The sequence below is a fragment of the Hyperoodon ampullatus genome (genome assembly GCF_949752795.1).
Source record: "Hyperoodon ampullatus genome assembly, chromosome: 15".
NCBI lineage: Eukaryota > Metazoa > Chordata > Mammalia > Artiodactyla > Ziphiidae > Hyperoodon > Hyperoodon ampullatus.
Genome location: NC_136928.1, coordinates 29,449,451 through 29,469,632, shown reverse-complemented (window position 1 = coordinate 29,469,632; position 20,182 = coordinate 29,449,451). Strand labels below are relative to the sequence as shown.

Below are 20,182 nucleotides of genomic sequence, written 5' to 3'. Positions count from 1 at the left end.
CTGACTTTTCTGCTTGTGAGTTTTTTCATCCTGGACTCTGAAAGGAGATATTTTTGAAGGATTTGTGTTACTCAATTTCTATTAGAAAGTACAACATTAGGAAAAATGACATATTTAATCTTATGTACCTCTACTGCTGTAAAACTAATGTTCATATATACCAAACACTACTTAATGATATAAAATAGTATATTTAAGTTATCTCTGGAAATGAGTGATGCTCTCGGTTCTAAGTAGAACATTCATATTAAATAAGAATATTTGTCTTCTTTGTTCATTCTATAGTTATTTGTTGTATTTTGATGGGTGAAATATAAGGATTTGTTTCTACTTGCCTATTACAAGTGCTTGACTGCTGGTGAAAGCTATTTACATGAATACTTAGTCATTCCAGTTAATTATAGGAAATAGTACTGCTGCTTCAATACCTACCCAGAAGAGCATGGAATTTCCAAATTAACCTTATTTGGCTTTGGAAGCATTACACATTTTGGGGGGTTTTATCTTTAAATTATATATGGCTTAGCCAGAATTTTAAAACAAATTGTATATGTTGATGGGAAGCTTTCTAGAGAGTAGGTTAAAGCCACCCTGGAGGAATGATTGCTGTATTGAACAAGCATGATTTTGTAATATAACTAGGAAACAACTTTGTTTTTTTTCTCCCACTGTCCATTTACATTTATTCATTGGGTCCAGTTCTTCTCCTGTCTTTAGATGAAAATTCAGCTAGAGGATAGGGTCGTGACTTTTCTGGTCATTCTTAGGCTTTAAAAAGTCCTACTATAGAACCGTGTCATTTCAGCAATTAATGTTTTCAGTCAAAATTCCAAACTTCATTTACAGTTGAGGCTTCTCCCCTCATTTAGATCTGGCTTATTGCCAGCAGGAAGCTGGAGTTTGGGGAGGGTGATATGGTGGGCTTCTTTTCTTTCTTCACCTAGTCTTCTCTCTAGACCCTACCTTCCCCTCCCCAACCTAGCAGAAGGGAGGAGAGTAAATGGGAGCAGGAAAGTTTTTACCTGTTAGTGCTGTGGTGGTAGATGATCAATGCTGTGTGACCCTGTCAGATGCTTTTTTGTTTTTTAGTTCTGTCAGATGTTTAAAGCTGATTCTTGTTGGCATTCTCCTGAGTTCCTTTACAACTCCATCACCAGTAAAATACTCATCTTTAGTTCCTTTGGCAAAGCAAATGCAGTTCTCCTTTTTCAGCCCCTAGGAATTCAGGCTCTTTGTGCTGAAGTCTGTTTGTCTTTCCACCCAGGGCTTTTAGACAGGATCTAAGATGATTCCACGCTGGCTGTCTTATAGCGGCCCCCATTTGTTCCATGCGTATCCTTTGTGCTGACAAATTCTGGGCATGCGGGCTGATCCCCTAGCAGTAATCATTTTCTGCTCCTCCCCTACCCCCTACCTCCACCAAGCTGCCTCAGCCAGCCTCTCTCAGTTCAGACTTCTCAGAGTGAATACACTGGGATGCCCAAATTACATATACCGCTGATGGGAGTATACACTGGTGCAGTCATTTCAGAGAGCAATTTGGCAACAGATAATAAAGTTGAAAAGTTCCCAGCAAATTCACTTCTGGGGATCTATTTGGTGACTCTCTTGCACATGGTGTTCAATGCTGCTCTATAAGAGCAGTAAAGTAGAAACAACCTAACTCCCTCAGTGAGGGAAAGGATAAATTTTGGGTGTCACACAAGAGCAGTGAAAATTAACTATAGATTTGTTAATTGAGTAAGTCTCAAAAGTATAATTTTGAGAGAGAAGAAAGGTGCAAAATGATAGGTATGAATGATTCCATTTAATTTACATGTCTAAACGTGCAAAAGAAAACGTATTGCTATGGGTATACGTGTAAGAACGTATACGTGCATGGGAATAATGATATACACCATTCTGAGGATAGTGGTCACTAGAGTGGAGGGAGAGAAACAGACTGAGATGGAGAGGGAGCTTCTGCCTATCTGTATTGTTCTACTTAAAAGAATTAATCAAAACAAGTATAATACATTGAAATTTTTATTAAATTTTAAGTTATTGGGCTTCCCTGGTGGCGCAGTGGTTGAGAGTCCGCCTGCCGATGCAGGGGACACGGTTTCGTGCCCCGGTCCGGGAAGATCCCACATGCCTCGGAGCGGCTGGGCCCGTGAGCCATGGCCGCTGAGCCTGCGCGTCTGGAGCCTGTGCTCCGCAACGGGAGAGGCCACAACAGTGAGAGGCCCGCATCCCGCAAAAAAATATTTTAAAAAATTAAAAAAAAATAAAATTTAAGTTATCATACTTGTGGTGACAGGTATTTATCATATTACTCTATTTGAGTAATTCATTATAAATATTTCATTTATGGTATTTCATTATAAATATTTTCATTATAAACATTTTATTTAGAAAGTAGTCGAAGGGTGAAGAACCTCGGGGCAGGACAGGAATAAAGACGCAGATGTAGAGAATGGACTTGAGGACACAGGGAGGGGGGAAGGGTAAGCTGGGACCAAGTGAGAGAGTAGCACTGACATATATACACTACCAAATGTAAAACAGATAGCTAGTGGGAAGCAGCTGCATCACCCGGGGAGATCAGCTCGGTGCTCTGTGACCACCTAGAGGGGTGGGATAGGGAGGGTGGGAGGGAGACGCAAGAGGGAGGGGATATGGGGATATATGTATATATATAGCTGATTCACTTTGTTATACAGCAGAAACTAACACAACATTGTAAAACAATTACACTCCAATAAAAATGCTAAAAAAAAAAAAAGAAAAAGTAGCCGAAGGGAATCAGGGAATGAAAGCTGACTGTCCAGGGTCCATAGCAATGGCTGCACACTCCAGGCATACACCTATAATTTTTGCTCAGACACCTGTACATTTTGCTTGGGTCTCCAGAAGGCACTTTAGAACCTGACAGTCCCGGATCAGACCCTATTCAGACATCCCACTGCCGCTGGGAGGGAAGGAAAAGAGCGCATGGAACGATGGCCATAATCAGTTAAGGGCAGCGGAGAGGTGCTGCTTAAGAAACCCGAGGGCCTAGCAAAGCTCCACATTCTAGGTCCTCCTCTGTTGGAAAGCCTGCGAAGGGCGTGACCCTAGCACAAGGTGAACTCTTCCAAAGATGACCCCAAACAGCAATGTCTTTTTTTGCCCCTTGCCTAACACAGGGCCCGGTGGACATCTGGAGCTTAAGGAACCTTCGCAGAAAGAACAAACGAGGTGGAATTGCCGGTCTTGCTAACACAAAGGGGTGTATAAAGTAATTCTAAAAGCTAGCCCGGGGCTTCCCTGGTGGCGCAGTGGTAGAGAGTCCGCCTGCCGATGTAGTGGACACGGGTTCGTGCCCCGATCCGGGAAGATCCCACATGCCGCGGAGCGGCTGGGCCCGTGAGCCATGGCCGCTGAGCCTGCGCGTCGGGAGCCTGCGCTCCGCAGCGGGGCCGCTGAGCCTGCGCGTCGGGAGCCTGCGCTCCGCAGCGGGAGAGGCCACAACAGTGAGAGGCCCGCTTACCGCAATCAATCAATCAATAAATAAAATAAATTAAAAAAAAAAAAAAGCTAACCCGGCCCCCAATTCAGGATTGCAGGTGAGCGCAGCGGACCTCACGGCAAAGCGCCAATCCGCACATGCACGTCCCCGCTCCCGCCCTCATCCCATTCTGCGCAGGCTCCACCTGTGACGTACACGCACCTCCCCCCGCCCCTTCCGGAGGCTCGCCGTGCGCATGCGCCCTACGGTCCGCGCTTTATTGCAAAGGGGCAAGGTTCTGAGTTCCGCGCGCGCTGCGCGGCGAGACGCGGAGGGCGTGACGTAGGATGGAGACGGTAGCGTCCAACAGAACGGTCGCGGTTGCTCGTGAGAAGGTAGCGGTGTAGGCACACGGGCTATGTAGAGGCGTGGGCCATGGCGAGAGACCGTTTTCGTTGGGCTCCCTGAGGTGCGCTCCCTGAAGTCTCTGCGAGCCGTGACCCATGGGCTCGCTGAGCAGCCGAGTGCTGAGCCACCCGGGGCGAGCCCGAGCCCAGCAGGATCCGGGTTCTGGGGCTGGGGGCTCGGCCCGGAGGCCGGAGAGTGGTGGCGACGCGGCCGCCCACGGCTTCTGTAACTGTCTGGGCAGCCGTAAGCGCAAGCGGAGCAGGGGGGCCTTCTGCTACTGTCACCCCGATTCCGAGACAGACGAGGATGAGGAGGAAGAGGACGAGCAGCAGCGACTCTTAAACACCCCTCGAAGGTACGTGGGGGGACGCGCCCGCACCTGTTGGGCAGCTCCCGCGGTCCGGCCTGGGGATGAGCCCGGTGCCCGGGGGGCTTCGGGGGCTGCGGCGCTCTCCAGCCTGTGAAGAGCGGACGTGCCCTTGACGGGGTAGACCTGGGAGCCGGTCCGAGGCAGGGCGGATGGGGAGCACCTGGGGAGACGCCCGGTATTCTGGTTTGTAAACCACAGACGCCGCCAGGGTGGTGCTACAGCCCCAAGACGAGACAGAAACGCCAAGCTAGAGCTTGCGCCTCATTAAACCTTAGACAGGGCCGGCCGGCTGGCCCTTCGTAATACACCTTGGTCCTCTCTGAGTGGGTGGCAGTAGAATCAGTTGTTTTGCATCCGGCTGCCTTCTGTGGTCCAAGACACGTAAATTTAGTCTCTGAAGTGGGCACCCCTGTTGTCGTCCCACAGTGGAAGGGAAATGATTACAAACAGGAGCTCTCGCTGCACAGGTGAAATTTATCAGTAGTGTGCACATTTGTTCCTCACTAGGAACAGTCTTTCAACGTCTCTAGTACTCGAAGTCGTTGACCGTGGATATGTAAGGCAGCTTGCTTAACCTTTTTTAGAAGAGGTGAAAAACGGAATATTTACTTGCGAACTAAAATGTAGTTTATAAGTGGAATAAATTTTCACATAAAAAATCTGGTTGCTCCTCTTTTTTTAAAGTCCATCAGTGGGTCACATAGATGTGATTTTTTAAACGAAACTTTGAAAGATTCTAAAACTTTATGCTGCACGTGTTACATATTTATGGTCAAATAAGAGTATCATAAACAATCTCTGTTGGTAGTTTGATTTATAAATCCTTTCATGCAGTTTTATGTATGAATGTTTATATTTACAAAAATGGACCCCCACTTCCAAACTGTTCAGTTACCTTTTTGGAGAATTAGTATTTTAAGAGCTCAGATTCTGAGTTCTGGTCTGTACTTTGCACTTAATAGCCTTATTTGCTCATATGTAAAATGGAGATACTAATACTTGCCTTATAGGACTTGACAAATATTAGAGTGCATGCGATGCACAGTGCCAGGTATGAAAGCACTCAGTAAATATTAGGCCTCCTTGATGAATTGGCTCCCGTTATCTTTACAAAATGTAAAGACATTTACATTCCTGATGCTATAGCCACTGCCACTTTCTTTTGATAAGTGTTTAAATGTTACATCTTTTTCCACTCTTTCCCTTTAAACCTGTGTCTTTAAGTATCTTGTAGACAGCATTTAGTGGGGTCTTGATTTTTTAAAAATCCAATAGGATAATCTCTGTCTTTTAATTAGTATTTAGACCACTTGCATTCAGTGTCACTACAGAAATATATATGTCAGGGTCCATTTGAAAGAAATCACACAGTAATTTGAACAGGGAAAGTTTAGTATAACCATTATTAGGAAGTAACAAGTGATTAACTACTAAAGGTAAGTTACTAAGGTAAAGAGATCTCTAAAAAATACAGGAAAAGAGGACATAGGGAGCTGTCACTACTTCTAGGACTGAGACAGAATACCCAAGGAAGGAACAAATTTGGGCTAGGACCACCTTTCCCAAGCTGAGACTCAGATGTTGGAGGAGTTGTGGCCCACTGGATGGTAGTGGACTTTGCTAAGATGTGGAAGGCTGAGACTGGCAAGCGAGAAACTGCCCGCTGGTGTGCCAACAGAACTAGCTTGGAGGCTCTCTGGTCCATGAAGCTGAAAATATAAACTGTCTAGACCTTTACAGAAAAAGTTTGCCAACCCCTGAACTACATGAGTGGAGTGGAATGGAAAGCCTCTAAAGCAAATTTTTGTTTAAAAAATGCATGTCAGAGTCTAGTATGTGTTGTATCAGTACAAGATGCCTAGTTTATTCAGCTCAGCATGGATGAAGGGTGTAAGAAAATCTTGTATGTTGGCACTAATATGCTTCCTGAGGTTGTCTCATGTGCACTTCCACCTCAACTAACAACTCCATGAAAAGCCTTGGCCTCCAGGCCCACCTTCTCTACCTTATACCTTTTGTCAAGTGCATGTTTTACTTTTACGTTAACAAGACTTAAAGCTCAACTGTTCTGCAACCAGATCTTTAGTTTTTCGTCCATAGGTTGTCTCTAAAAATTGAAATCTAGTAAACAGTTAGTTGTTGTTATAGCTGTGCAAATATTGTTCACTGCAGAGTCAAGTAGTGTGCTAGGATTATAAATCATACTTCTTGGGTCCAATGTCACAACCCCTTGTTTTTCTCTTGGGAGAGATTTTCTAACCTCATAATTAAATGGAATTTTTTTTTTTTTTTACATTCCATCAAGTTGGGCCCTATTTTCATTTGTAGCTTATTAGACAATACTCTTTTTTGTATTGCTTTTTTATTTTCTTAGACTTTCTGACTGCCTTCCCTCCCACCCCGCCACTGACAAAATAATAATATTCCTTCATCATATCTTCAGATTTTTCTCTTTCCTAACACACTTGCATGGAGTCCTTCTCTAAACCCAAGACCTCCCTCCTGGGTCCCTCCATCCTCTTGTTCCAATCTGGATCCATCGCTCTCTAGGTCTACACTTATCCTGGGACTTACTTTGACTCTGTCTCTAGGATCGGATCCACTGTTTTCTGTAGCCTGTGTCTTTTTGTTTCTGAACTCATTTGAGGGAACTACATCCTCAAATATTTTCCTAAGAAAGGTGCAAAAGAAGGTAATTTGTGCTTATCTAGTTGTAAATTTAGTCTCTCACTTTAGTCATCTTTTGATTGGGTGCAGAAGTCTAAAATAACTTTTTTTTTTGACCTATCTCAATTAAAATAACTTTTGATATCTTTGATGGTATTAATTCATTGTCTTCTGGCCTACCATACTGATGAGAAAATGTGATGCTGGTCTAATTCTCTTTCTTTTTAGGTGACTTTTTTTCTCTCTGGAACTTTTGGAATTTTTTCTTTAGTATTTTGGGATTTAACTAGAAGGTGCTTAACTGTAGGTCTTTTAATGGCCTTGGTAGTTGGTGGATCCTTACAATCTGGAGACTAGTTTGGGGAAACTTTCTTCTGTAATTCTCTTTCTCCTGTTATCTTTGTTTTCTCTTTCTTGGACCCCTCTTAACTGGATTTTGGATTTCTTGGATTGTACCTCTTTTCTCTTTTCTTTTTTTCCTTTCTAGGTCTTTTTTGCTTTGTGTTCTGGGAAATTTCCTTAACTTTCCCTTTTTTTTTTTTTTGAATTTCAGCAACTGTGGTTTTGGTCCCAAAGATCTTTTTCCCCCGCCTCTTGTTCTGAGTAATACTTTAGCTTAGCATCCTATTATTTTATAAATGTAGTAATCTTAACTCTCTAGATGTACTAGTTAGAGTTTTTTTTTTAAGCTCTATTTTCCCTGAATTATATGTTTCCTCTGATGCCAATTTTTCTCTTTTTAAAAATAGTCTTTAATGCTGTTATTTTCCTCATGTTGAGAGATCCTTGGTTGTCTGCTTCAGAATGAGTCACTGGTGTGTGTGTGTGTGTGTGTGTGTGTGTGTGTGTGTGTGTGTGTGTGTGTGTGTTGAGTAAATAGATCTGTTTCTGCTGGGCCTTCCCTTTGAGTAGGAAGACTGACTACTAAGTTGGATATGGGTGGGGCATGCTTTGTTTTAGAGCAGAGATTCCCAAGCCTTATTGGTTCACAGTGCCCTTAGTGTCTCAGTAATTTTTTTCATGGCACCTCTGTCCTAAAGAAATATCTCATAGTTAGGTCCAAACAACTTAATAGTGTAGATTGCATGGTATCTGAAAGATGTTGCTGTGATTTCCTTTAATTTTGGAATATTCCACATGCATCCCTGAGTTTGCTGTGGTGCTCCAGGTGCTTTGGCACACAGTTTGGGAACCATGATTTAGGGTGAATAGGTTGGGAGCTAACAGGCTACAGATTCCTCAAATGCCAGAATGAGGATTGCTTTGTCTGGGACACCAGCACCTACACCAAAGTCTTAGATCTTCCTGATAGATTTGTTCTGTTTCTTTCTAGAAAAACCTTGGAATCTGTTTGTATAAGTTATCTGTACTCTGTTCATAGAGAAGGGGGGAGGCCATTAGGGGAACAAGTTTCCCCATTTTTTGCCTCACTCCTCACTTCTGCCTTCTGTTTCCCTTGAGACCTCATCCTCCCATCCCCATCCCTACCCCCACGGTTCTGAAGGGCAGATGGGCTTCAGCCTCCATCCTAGACCGTGATATCTTTTGGGCTGTGGTTGTCACTGCTCTTTTCCATTCCAGTTTATTTTCTAACTTCCAGATCCATGGAATTCTCTCATCATGTGATAAACCCACACTCACCTTTTTCCTGTTGTGGGTTTATTCCTTTCTGTACTTCTAATCTTTTCATATAATTTGGGGAGAGTGCTGTCAGGAACTGGAAACTACATTGTCTCATTTATTTCTTACAGTAACCCAATGAAGTGGATAGTAATATCCTCTTTTCACATCTAAGGTAACTGAGCTGTGGTAGTAGAGCTGGGACTCAAACCCAAGTCCGTCTGCACTGAAGCATGTGCATTTTTTACCGTCTGTTGGGAAGGGGTGTTCAATACACTGATTTAAGACACCATCTGAAACAATTACTTCATTTTTTTAAAAGATTTAAAATTTTTACTAGGAAAGCTATCAGGATTGGCCAGGAATATAAAAGATATTGATCAGTCTCTGCCTAGGGCTTTGCTTACTTACTGAACCATCTTGAGCAATGACTGTCAAACTTAAAACAAAAATAACAATTCTTCCTTTAAATTAAATCTTATGCACAAATCCAATATGTTTACAAATATAATATATGATGCTGCTCTGGTTGAAGTTAGATAGGATGCCCAGAGTTCACACCTCGGCTCTCCCTGGTGGCCCCTAAGACACTTCTCCATTGAGCATAATTTTGAAAACCTTTGGTCTAAGGCTGCAAACCATTTGTCCAATGTGGGGAAAAAGACATTTTAAGGAGTTTAAGAATAGTTCGATACTAAAATAAGGTTAAATGTAAATTATTTTTAAAATTACTTGTGTAGGTGAAATTTTTATTCTTGTTCTTCATTTTGTAGTTGCATAGCAGTATTATTGCAACTGTATTACATCAGCCATAGTGCTGGTTACTAAATAAGGAAATACGCAAAAATCACCATGCTGACTTTTCTTTATTGAATAGGTAATTCTCTTAGTTCAAAAATCAGAAATTGCAAAAAGCTGTATAGTGAAAGGTCTCCCTTCCACGCTGCCCCCATCTATCCACTATTCCCCCTCTTGGGAATAGAGTACTCCACAGATAACCACTATTATTAGTTTCTTATGTACCCTTCCATTCATGAGCACATTTGAATATATAATATCCATCTGTCTTTTTATACAGTGGACAAATTGGTTTTATTTAATAGAAATTGAGCAAAAGGAATATTTTGAGTTACATGCAAAATCAGTAAAACATTCAGTTTTACATATATGTGACGTTTGCATTTCTTTTAACAGGAAAAAGTTGAAGAGTACATCCAAATATATTTATCAAACATTATTTTTAAATGGTGAAAACAGTGACATTAAGATTTGTGCTCTAGGAGAGGAGTGGAACTTACACAGAATATATTTATGTCAAGTAAGTATTTTATTTTTCTATATATTTGAGTAACCAAGGTAGTCTCTTAAAACAACTCACACTCTTATAAGTCTTGTTCTTTCTCATTGCATTTCACAGTAATCTTTTGCATGAACATTTGTTGTTTAAGTCCTATCTGATGAAAAGTCTTGTTTTGTAAGAGATATGGTGAACATTGTTAGTGAACACTTAGTTTGGTCTAGAAAACAGATTTTGAGTTTTCATTGTCATTCCAGCCTTTTTGTCATTACTCCAATAAGGTACTTATTTTGGTGCCTTCTGTTGACAAAAAGGGAAAAAGAGAAAAACCATTCAACATCTAAGTTAGGATTGCTGAATTTGTTTATTTTGTATATGATTATTTCAGTTGGATAAATTCAGCTGAAATGTTACTTTGTAGTTAAGATTGAATGTAAATGGAAAGTTCTTGGCACTTACTCTTCCCTCTCTCCTGGAAAACGCCAAAACCAAAACCAAAAAAGTATATGGACTAAGTCATTTAGCTGATATACCTGTTTGATTTCTGCGAAAATATTATTATCAGCCACCCCATTTTAAAGATTTAAGACTTTCAAAATAAAAGAAAATGTTGTTCTGACAGCTCAAATATTTTAATCATTTATTCTTTCATCAAATCTGTTTCCAAGTCATTGGTCTAGGCAATGGGAATAGAACAGTGAACAATTCACTTTTTATCCTATGGAGCTTGTATTTTCCCTCTCCTCTTCACGATATGACAGTAATTACTGGTAAGATGGTATAGTATAAGATTTTTCAGTAGAAGCATTTGAAAGGAATTTTTTCTCTTACACTTTAATCATGTTTCTTATTTAATTTTTTTGAACAAGTTTACTTTGGCTTGCAGTATATACCTCAGAGACTATACCAGAATACTGGTCTTAACTTGAGGACATGGTCCATATCTTTCTTTTTGATCTCTGAAAGCAGTTTTGTGAATTCAAGGGTGAAAATGCCTCTGTTAAGGGTTTCCCTCTCAAGAGAAACTGGATTGATCATAGTGCAAGACACATGCTAAATTATAAGTCCGCTGAGGACAGAAACGTTTGTTTTGCTTTTTGCTATTTTCACAGTGCCTTAAACTACATACTCAGTAAACTTTTAAAAATCAGTAGTTAGTATTTGATCCGTTCCAAAGTAATTCTAGTTATGGGAGGTGCTATCTAGAAGGTAACTAAAGACTTCATCCATTCTGGTGTCTTTCCAATAATTCAGATTCATTCTGGAATTTTTTTATAAGATAAAACTAAACTTTGGATTTTCCTTAATTCCTTGGGAATCATCCTATTAGTGTTGACTTGGGACTGGTCTGGACCCTTTATAGCCACTGAGATAGAGTAAGGACTCAACAGCTTTTAGTTTTCTCTTCTCTCTTCCACAGTGCATTATTTTGTATCCACGTTGTGTGTTGTTATATGTTTATGAGAGATACTTAAATATATGATATAATTTCTAAGCTTGAATTTAGAATGCTATTGAAAAGGAAAACATATTCATGTAATATACTCAGAAATTGTTTCAACTAAGTAAAAAGCTTAGTTGGTTCAAATAGTAACATAGGAAGTCAGTTCGGATAGTAATATGAGAATTTGGTTTGGTTTTCAATAATTAAAGTATTTTGATAAGCCTAATAGTGTCCTTATCTTAATTTCTTTTCTCCTATCTGGCAGTTTGTTTTCTCTTGAAATAATATGATGCGTAAGTTTTGATAGAATAGTTGCTTAGAGTTAGAAATGGGAAAATAATTTGGAAGACACAGAAAGTACTGCATAAGTGTGTTTTTTTGTTTTTATTTTTAAGTCTGGCTACTTTTCTAGTATGTTCAGTGGTTCATGGAAGGAGTCCAGCATGAATATTATTGAACTGGAGATTCCAGACCAGAATATTGATATAGAAGGTAACTGCCACCATGATTACTATTATGCAAAAATCATAAAAACATAAACTTTGTATTCTTTTGACAGAAAATAAATATTTTCTTCTAACTTTGTTGGCTAGAGAAAAGCTCCATTTAACACCCTAAGGTGACAACTTTATATTAATTTACTCCATAGTTTATCAGTTCTGTTCTATGTATCTTTAATCTATTTAGTCATGTCAGCCTTATCAATGTGTTTACTTCATGTTTGTAAATATATCTGCCTGGGATATAGAGGATGTAGAGTGAAGGAAGGAGAAGTATGACCAATAAACAATAAGCCAATAAACATTATTCATTGATTATTCCCTATATATGAAGACCTTTTCTGGGAATAAGTATATGAATCATGTAGTCAGTATTGTTTTAGAGCTGTAAGGCCCTTAGATGAGGAAGCTGAGGTCCAGAGGCTTTAAGAGACTTACTTTAGGTCTCAGAGCAGTTTAGTGAGCCTATATCAGACTGTAGGTCTCCTAACTCCTATTCTAGTGCTCCTGCTCCTGTCTTTGATAGCTGAAGTGGAAGTACCCAGTACTCACCTCATAGGCAAACAGAAAGGAATATTTATAAAGCAAACCATGTAGGACATGCATGAGAATGGCAGTAGAGAAAAGGATGGACAGACTTAAATAGCTGTGGCAGCTGGGTGAGAGTGTGGCATGCATAGGACCAGGAGCTGTTCCACACTCCCCAGTGGTAAAGCACTGAAAGCACCAGGGTTAAGATTATCATTGGGTCTGTGTAGTTGTACTTAATGATTGGTTTACTCAGGGATATCTTTATAAAACTTTTTCCAAGGGTGTCTTAATTCTGACCACTAACTAATGTCAAGATTAGATGTAGAAGAATCCAGCATGATGTGGTAGAACAGATGGAAATGTATAACATTGTTATTAAATTAGCAGCATCAATCCATAACCATTACTAATAGTTTAATTAATGATACTGATCTTATCCTTTTCTGTACCTACTAGATTTAGACATATGTCTTAGTGTATGAAGACTGTCATTGTTATTTTTGTAATACTCTTACAGCTATAATTGTTATTTCATTCTACCTGTGTACTTTTGCTTTAAGCACTGCAGGTGGCATTTGGGTCATTGTATCGAGATGATGTCTTAATAAAGCCCAGTCGAGTTATTGCCATTTTGGCAGCAGCTTGTATGCTGCAGTTGGTAAGTATGCATAGTACTGAAAAAAAGGATCACACTTGTATCTTTGTTTCAAGGTATCTGTTCCAAAAACAATAATAAAACTTAGCTTTTTTATAACTTTTAAATGAAATGTATAAATATTCCGTTCATGATAAGTCATTTAAAATGTTTAATGAAAAGCAGTTTATTACAAATGAGACGGTCTTGATGCCTATGTAAAATGAATGCAAGCTATTTCTGTGTGGATATCTTAGAATGACTATAATGTGGAAGGAAGGTACTTGTCTTAAATCCATTTACAGATTTCTATTCGTTAATAACTTATCTTGACTGTTTTAAGCAGGTGGCTTATTACTAATTCATATAGTTCATGGGTTTGGAAAACATTGAGTGCTTACTATGTAAATGTTTTCTTAATTATGAAATAATTTTGTGTAAACCACCTAAATGTATATAATCTATTGGTAGAATGACAGATTTGTTCATTCATCGGAAGTGTATTGAGCAGTGTGTCAAGCTAGGCATAGAGATACAAAGGTAAATAAAGATATAATCCACACCTTTAAGAAGCTCACAATATAATGAGTGTGTAGAGTGGGGGAGGGATGGTTGATATACAGACTCAAAGGTAAAGTAAGAGCTGTCCAATATTATAGATGTGATGATAAACTTTCTGTAGGATTTAGTGGATGCACAAAGTGGTTGGTTTAACCTGTTGGTGTCAAAGAAAGAAGTTGTGTTTGAGGTTGAGCCTTAAAAACTGAAAATGTATTTATCTTGTGAAGTAAGAAGAGAGGGGAAGGAAGAACATTTCAGACAAAACTAAGACCTAGAAATATGAAACAATGAAGGATTAGAGAATCTGAGTGGAACATAGATCTAGCACAGAATATAAGAAGGGCTGGAGAGAGGGAGGCAGAGACCAGATCACGAAAGCCCCTCAATCAATACATTTTAAGAAGTTGAGACTTTACATATAAGTACTTTTGGAAAGTTTTAATCAGGGGAAAGACAGTTATATTTCAGAATGCTTTGGGAACAGTGTGAAGGATGAACTGAAGGAAAGATGAGTATAAAACCTATTACATTCCCACCAACAGCTGATTCACTTTGCTGTACACTTGAAACTAACACAACATTGTAAATCAACTATACTCCAATAAAAATTATAAAATAAATAAATAAATTAGAGAAATAATGATGAGAAAAAAACTCAAGGTATATTAACATTAAAAATTTGTTGCCACATCTAGGAGAATTATACTAGATATATTAAAATTAGTGTACATTCCATTAAATATGAAGAAAATGAAAAAAACCCTACTGCAGTAATCCACGGGAGGGTCTAAATGAGAGTAGTAGCAAAAAGCATGGAGAGGAAAACTGGTTACTGGGGAGGTTAAGCAGGGATAATCCACTGGACTTGGTGACAGATGAGATATTAAAAGGAAAGGGAAGGAGTCTAGAATGGCTTCCAGGTAAGTGTAAAAGCCCAGTGGAGTCAACATTTTATTTTGATCATTTTAAAAAGTTGTTTCTTTTTATGTGACTTTTGTATACTGATTTATTTTAAGTATTAGTTAATAGCTTGCTAAATATCCTTGGCTGAGGTAATTTGATTTTTATAAATGTTTTGATCCTTTCAATACTTATTTCCAATAATTATACTTTATTTTTTAACTTTTAATCCTTTTTTGTTTTCGTTCTTAATTCACTTTCTGCATTATCTTTATGATTTAACTATTTAACAATAATACACTTGCATGATGAATATATCTCAGAAATTTGAGTAAAAAATGACCGGATCCTTTCCACATATTAAATAAAGTTAGCTATTTGAAATCTTCCATATAAGCATTTTAGATTAAAAATTCAATGTAAGTTTTAAACAATAATATATTCGTTTTAGGTGTATTTCTTAGGTATTGATAGGTGTTTTAAACTTTAATAAAAACTTTGATGATTCATATTGTTTACTTACCTAGCCCATCACCTTGTCATCTGACTATATAAAGAGGTCTTAGTTTTAAAAGAACAGGCAAAACAGACAGAATGCTGCTTAAATTTGCAAAGGTCCCAGAGAGGGGAAGGACAGAAAAGAAAGAGAATAGCAATATTCACCTCTGTCTTACTGCTTTTACTTCCTCCCTTCCATTTTCACTTCCAAGTATTTAGTTTAATACTTGCTGGATTTTTTTAGGTATTTTTACTGGACTTACAAAAAGACTTAGGTTTGCTGCACTTAATGAGTTTTCTTTCTTTCTTCCTTTTTTTTTAAATTTACTTTTTAATATGTAGAAGCACATATTCAGAGCTTATTTTTCCCATGTGAAATGGGCCTTTCCAGTGCTTATTTATATTTACAGGATGGTTTAATGCAGCAGTGTGGTGAGACAATGAAGGAAACAGTTAATGTGAAAACCGTATGTGGCTATTACACCTCAGCAGGGACCTATGGACTGGATTCTGTAAAGAAAAAGTGAGTTACCTTTCTTGTTTTTCCTTTTATCCTGCTTTAGGGAATTTGGCTGCTTTGGTTTCTTAAGAGAATGTATAGCTATAAAAAAGAAAGAAAAAAAAGGGAGGATAGAATTTGTTATAAAAGGTCTGTTTTTACATTTGGACTATTTAGTAAATTCCTCAAAAGTGTGGTCTTTGTGATTGTGGGTGGGTTATACATGCTTATAAAAACTATGGCCACTCTTTACAGCACATCTCTATTAAATTTTTTTAAGCAGTAGGCATAATAGCCATTACAGTCGTCCCTCACTATCCGCAGGGGATTGGTTCCAGGTCCTGGGTGGATACAAAATCTGCGGATGCTCAAGTCACTTATTTAATGGTGTAGTATTTGCAAATAACCATCCTCCTGTATACTTTAAATTATCTCTGGATTACTTATAAATACCTAATACAATGCGAATGTTATGTAAATAGTTACAAATACAATGTAAATGCTATGTAGATAGTTGCTGGCTTGTGGCAAATTTAAGTTTTGCTTTTTGGAACATTCTGGAATTTTTTTTTTTTTCTCCAATATTTCCAATTCTCGGTTGGTTGAATCCATGGATACAGAACCCGCGGATACCGAGGGCTGACTGTATATCAGTGCAACTACTGGCAATGTTTTTAATTCTTGAGAATTGCAGTACCCATTTTCAAATTATAAAGAAGGTAATAGAAGTATGTAAACCCCTTCATAAACCATTTAACACAAACTTGAAAATGAGGTTTTCTTAATTAGAAATGCTCTTTTTAATATAAAGGGAATATTCCCTTACTAACTGCTGACAAAAACAATACTAACTTTCCAATTGTTAAATTTAAAAATTTGCGCATGTCCTAGCAAGATTAATATTCTTTTTTTATTTTAACTGTAAGTACTACTTAATAAACCATAGATACATGATATATAATGTAATAATTCCATGTTTAATTTCAGGTGCCTTGAATGGCTTCTAAACAATCTGATGACTCACCAGAATGTTGAACTTCTTAAAGAACTCAGGTACTTGAATTTTAAATAACTTTATTATCACTTGTTAAAGTAAGCAAGACATTTTTGTATAAAGTAAAAATATATTGCTTATGAAAAAGTGAACAATTTAATGAAAGGTGTCTTGACTACATCATGAATTGAAAAAAGCTACACAAATTTCTTTTCTTTGTTGTAAATGATACAATGTATATTATGACTACTCCTTTAACCAATTTTAATGGAAAAATTCATTGCTGCTATAAAACTATAGAAAAAGGGTTACCTCACTTTTGCTGGGCTCTTAAAGAATCTAAAAGTTTATTTTAAAAACCACCTTTTCCCATTGAGAAATTACATTTGAGGAAATTGCTTTAAACTTTTTGCTAAGCTTAGTGAAATTAAATTCACAATTAAGTTGGTCTTTTGAATTAAGTTTGCTTATTATTCCTTCCTTCTTTCAACAAATAATTTCTGAATGTCTACTGTGTGTAAAGGTACTATGTTAAGGGCTGTGAAGGAGGCAAAGGTGATTATGTCATGATCTCTGCCCTCTAGGAGCTTATTTGTAATAATGGAGCTAACTTATCTGCCCTGGGTCAGAGAAATTCAGAGTGGGAATGAACTTTTAAAGGCCAGTAGACTATGCAGTCACTTTCAGGCTTGCAGTTCCTTGACAGTGGTGCTTCTGAGACAACGGTACAAATGTCCCTAGGAATGTGTGGCATTCTGATGGAAATATGCAAAACCAAAGCCTTAACATTGCATAGCTTACTGGGATGTCAATTTTAATGATTTTGGGGGGGAGGTGTGGGGAGGAGTAGGAGAGAAGTAAACATTTTTATGTTTAAATACATTGTGGAATAGAGAGAATTGTTTCTTTGGATTTACAAGATGAAATACAAAAATTAATAGAAATGTTAATCTTATGGCTAGCCTACTCCTGGATTCCTGGGTCCTTTCCTTTCCTCTGCTCTTAAGAGGTACTTTGGTAGAAAAGTTTGAGAAGCATTATTCTACCAAAAAATCATCACCTAATGATATCAAGGCATAAACAAAGCTCTGCAGTATGTTTGGTTTAAAAGTCATTAGAAACACTTTTTCTCTTTTATAATTTCTCGTTGAGCTTTTTCAAAAGGAAGATAAATCATAGTGGTCATCTTAAAGCCCCAGATGCTCTTCTGGCTTTTTGTGGCTTAAAGGAAGAAAAGAAAAAGGAAAAAAAGCAAAGAAAACAGCTAGTGATATTATTTCCATTCTAAATTTAAACTAACACATATTTCTTGATTTTAATCTCCTTAACAGTAATAAAAACATGTTTTATGACTAAGCAGTTCTCTTAAGCCTAGAGGTGAAAGATAGACTTCGAAGATATATCTCTTTCAGTGAATTTTGACAAGTGTCTTTTTTTTTTTTTTTTAATTGAATGGGGGAAAGAAAAAAGAGGAAGGCTGCCACTTTATCAGAGCATACTAAAACTTATCTTACTGGGACCTTGCTTTAACTTGATTAATTAACACAGCAAAGCTCTTTGTTTCCTTGTCAGTACAAGAAAAGACCTTTCACAGCATACTGTCTGAATTAAAAGTATCCTTATGTTCAGATAGATTCTTTGTCTTGGGCAAAAAGACTGATGTAATTTTTAATTCCACAGTTTCTTTTGATAAAAAAGACTTAAAGTTTTCAGTTCCACCAGGGTCTTTTAGCTTGTGCATGAAGAGAGGCTCACTACTTCTATTTTATCTTTTCTAGTATAAATGTCATGACACAACTCATTGGTTCATCTAACTTATTTGTGATGCAAGTGGAGATGGATGTATACACAGCCCTTAAAAAGGTATTTCCATAATATGATGTGTGTAAAGATATCCCACTGCATTGCTTATAATAGTGAAAAGCTGGAAACAGCTAGTGTCCAGTGGTAAGGGAATGGTTATAAATGTGAGAAAAGTAAAAGGAAATATGCCAAGATGTTAAGAAGTCTTTATGTTTAGGGAGTTGATATCATGATTGATTTCAGTGGTATTCTTTATACTTTCCTAAGAATACATTTCTGTTTTTTCCCAGATTTTTTTTCAACAGTTAACATGTTGTTATTTACATAGTCAGAAATGTTAAATGTTTTATATGTTTTTCAGAAATGTTTGCAAAATTGAGCTTTAGTTGAATTAATAACTTTATGATGAAGTTTTCACATGTTTTTCTAGAGAATGTTGAAATTCTTTTAAAGGTCTTTTGTACTTCAGGCATATATTTCACTTCATCCTTTTGAAAGGTTTCAACATTTTTAATATAATTTTGTTTTCACGACTCTCTGAAGAGACAAATTGACTATTACTCTTGATCTGTAGATGGTAAAACTTAGAATTCTTACAATTATTAAGTGGCAGGCTTGAGGCAGAACCCAGGCCTGTGAATTCTAGTCCATTGCTTTTCCCACTGCATAATTTTGCCTTTAGCCTTTTGTCCCTAGCTAACATGGGACAAAAATGTAGTTGAGTCTACACTCACAGTGTAGTTGAGTCTGTACTAATGCGGTCATGAAATCTGGGAATAGTCACCTCCTAGGTTATATCATTGGGATTGTTTGTCTTATGATAGAGATGAGACTCTATTACTATTATTCCTCAGGACAGTTTAGTAACTGTGTTAACCAGTCGTTAAAGGAGGGTAGACAGTCCATTTCTATCTCTGAGACACTGGTAGTATTCATCCTTTCCCGTAATTATCGATGAATGCTTACTATGTGCCAGGCACTGCTCTAAGTATGTTACGCATATTAATTCTTTTAATGTCCTGTGACATTGACATGTTATCATGCTCATCTTACAAATGAAGAAATTAAGGCCCATATTACATAGTGATATAATTTTCCTAGCTATTAAATGACAGGGCTAGGATTTAAAAAACAGTGATGCTCTTCATTATTCTGCATACTATCTCAACAGCAATTAAGACAATAAGAAACTCCTTTTTCCCATATTTAATTTTTTCTTTTATAATCTCACGTAGTATGTAGTGAAACTGAATTAACTGGTGAGTAGAATAAATTAGTATATTTTATATATATATAGTATATTATGTATAATATACATAATAGTGTGTGTATATTATACACACACACACACACACACACACACACACATATAGAACATTTACCTTTTTAATACTATAATTACAGTGTGTCTGAGACCATAAGTACTTTTCAGGGATTAGCTTATTCCTTATCATATACTCATCTAGTTTTTATCTTTGGACCATGATTAATACCATGATGAATTTAAGACTTCTGAGCATATCATGTGATAGTTCTACTTCTTTCAATTGCTTGTAAAGTGGAAATTAAATTTTTTAGATATCATGTTTTAAGGAAGCAGTTTGAAAATGTAAAATCATAAGCTAAATGAAGTCTTGTAATTTTTTTAATTTATTTTTTTAACCTAGTGGATGTTCCTTCAACTTGTGCCTTCCTGGAATGGATCTTTAAACCAGCTTTTGACTGAAACAGATGTCTGGTTTTCTAAGAAGAGAAAAGGTATGCCTGAAATTTTTATTGAGAACTTGTCTTTTTTGTTTTAAATTGAAATTTAATTAAAATCAGGCCCTGATAAACCTAGGGGATTTTAGAGCTGGAGAGGACCTTAGCAATGATCTAATTCAACTCCACATTTATACTGAGAAAATTGAGACTGGATAAAACAGATATAGAAAAAACAATTTTAATGGCCCTCAGATGCAAAGAAGTGGATAAAAATCATTATCCT

General features: G+C 37.5%; 1 protein-coding gene across 1 annotated transcript in view; it reads left to right on the top strand.

The window, feature by feature from the left end:
- Positions 1-3,972: 3,972 nt before the first annotated feature.
- GMCL1 (germ cell-less 1, spermatogenesis associated) overlaps positions 3,973-20,182 on the top strand; it is a gene marked incomplete at its 5' end in the record, with an annotated part of 43,862 nt that continues 27,652 nt past the window's right edge. Inside the window, 8 exons of the mRNA XM_079721182.1 lie at positions 3,973-4,232; positions 9,729-9,852; positions 11,671-11,767; positions 12,867-12,964; positions 15,310-15,422; positions 16,386-16,451; positions 18,171-18,255; positions 19,863-19,953. Coding sequence (XP_079577308.1) covers positions 3,973-4,232; positions 9,729-9,852; positions 11,671-11,767; positions 12,867-12,964; positions 15,310-15,422; positions 16,386-16,451; positions 18,171-18,255; positions 19,863-19,953 — 934 coding nt within the window. The remainder of the gene's footprint in view (positions 4,233-9,728; positions 9,853-11,670; positions 11,768-12,866; positions 12,965-15,309; positions 15,423-16,385; positions 16,452-18,170; positions 18,256-19,862; positions 19,954-20,182) is intronic.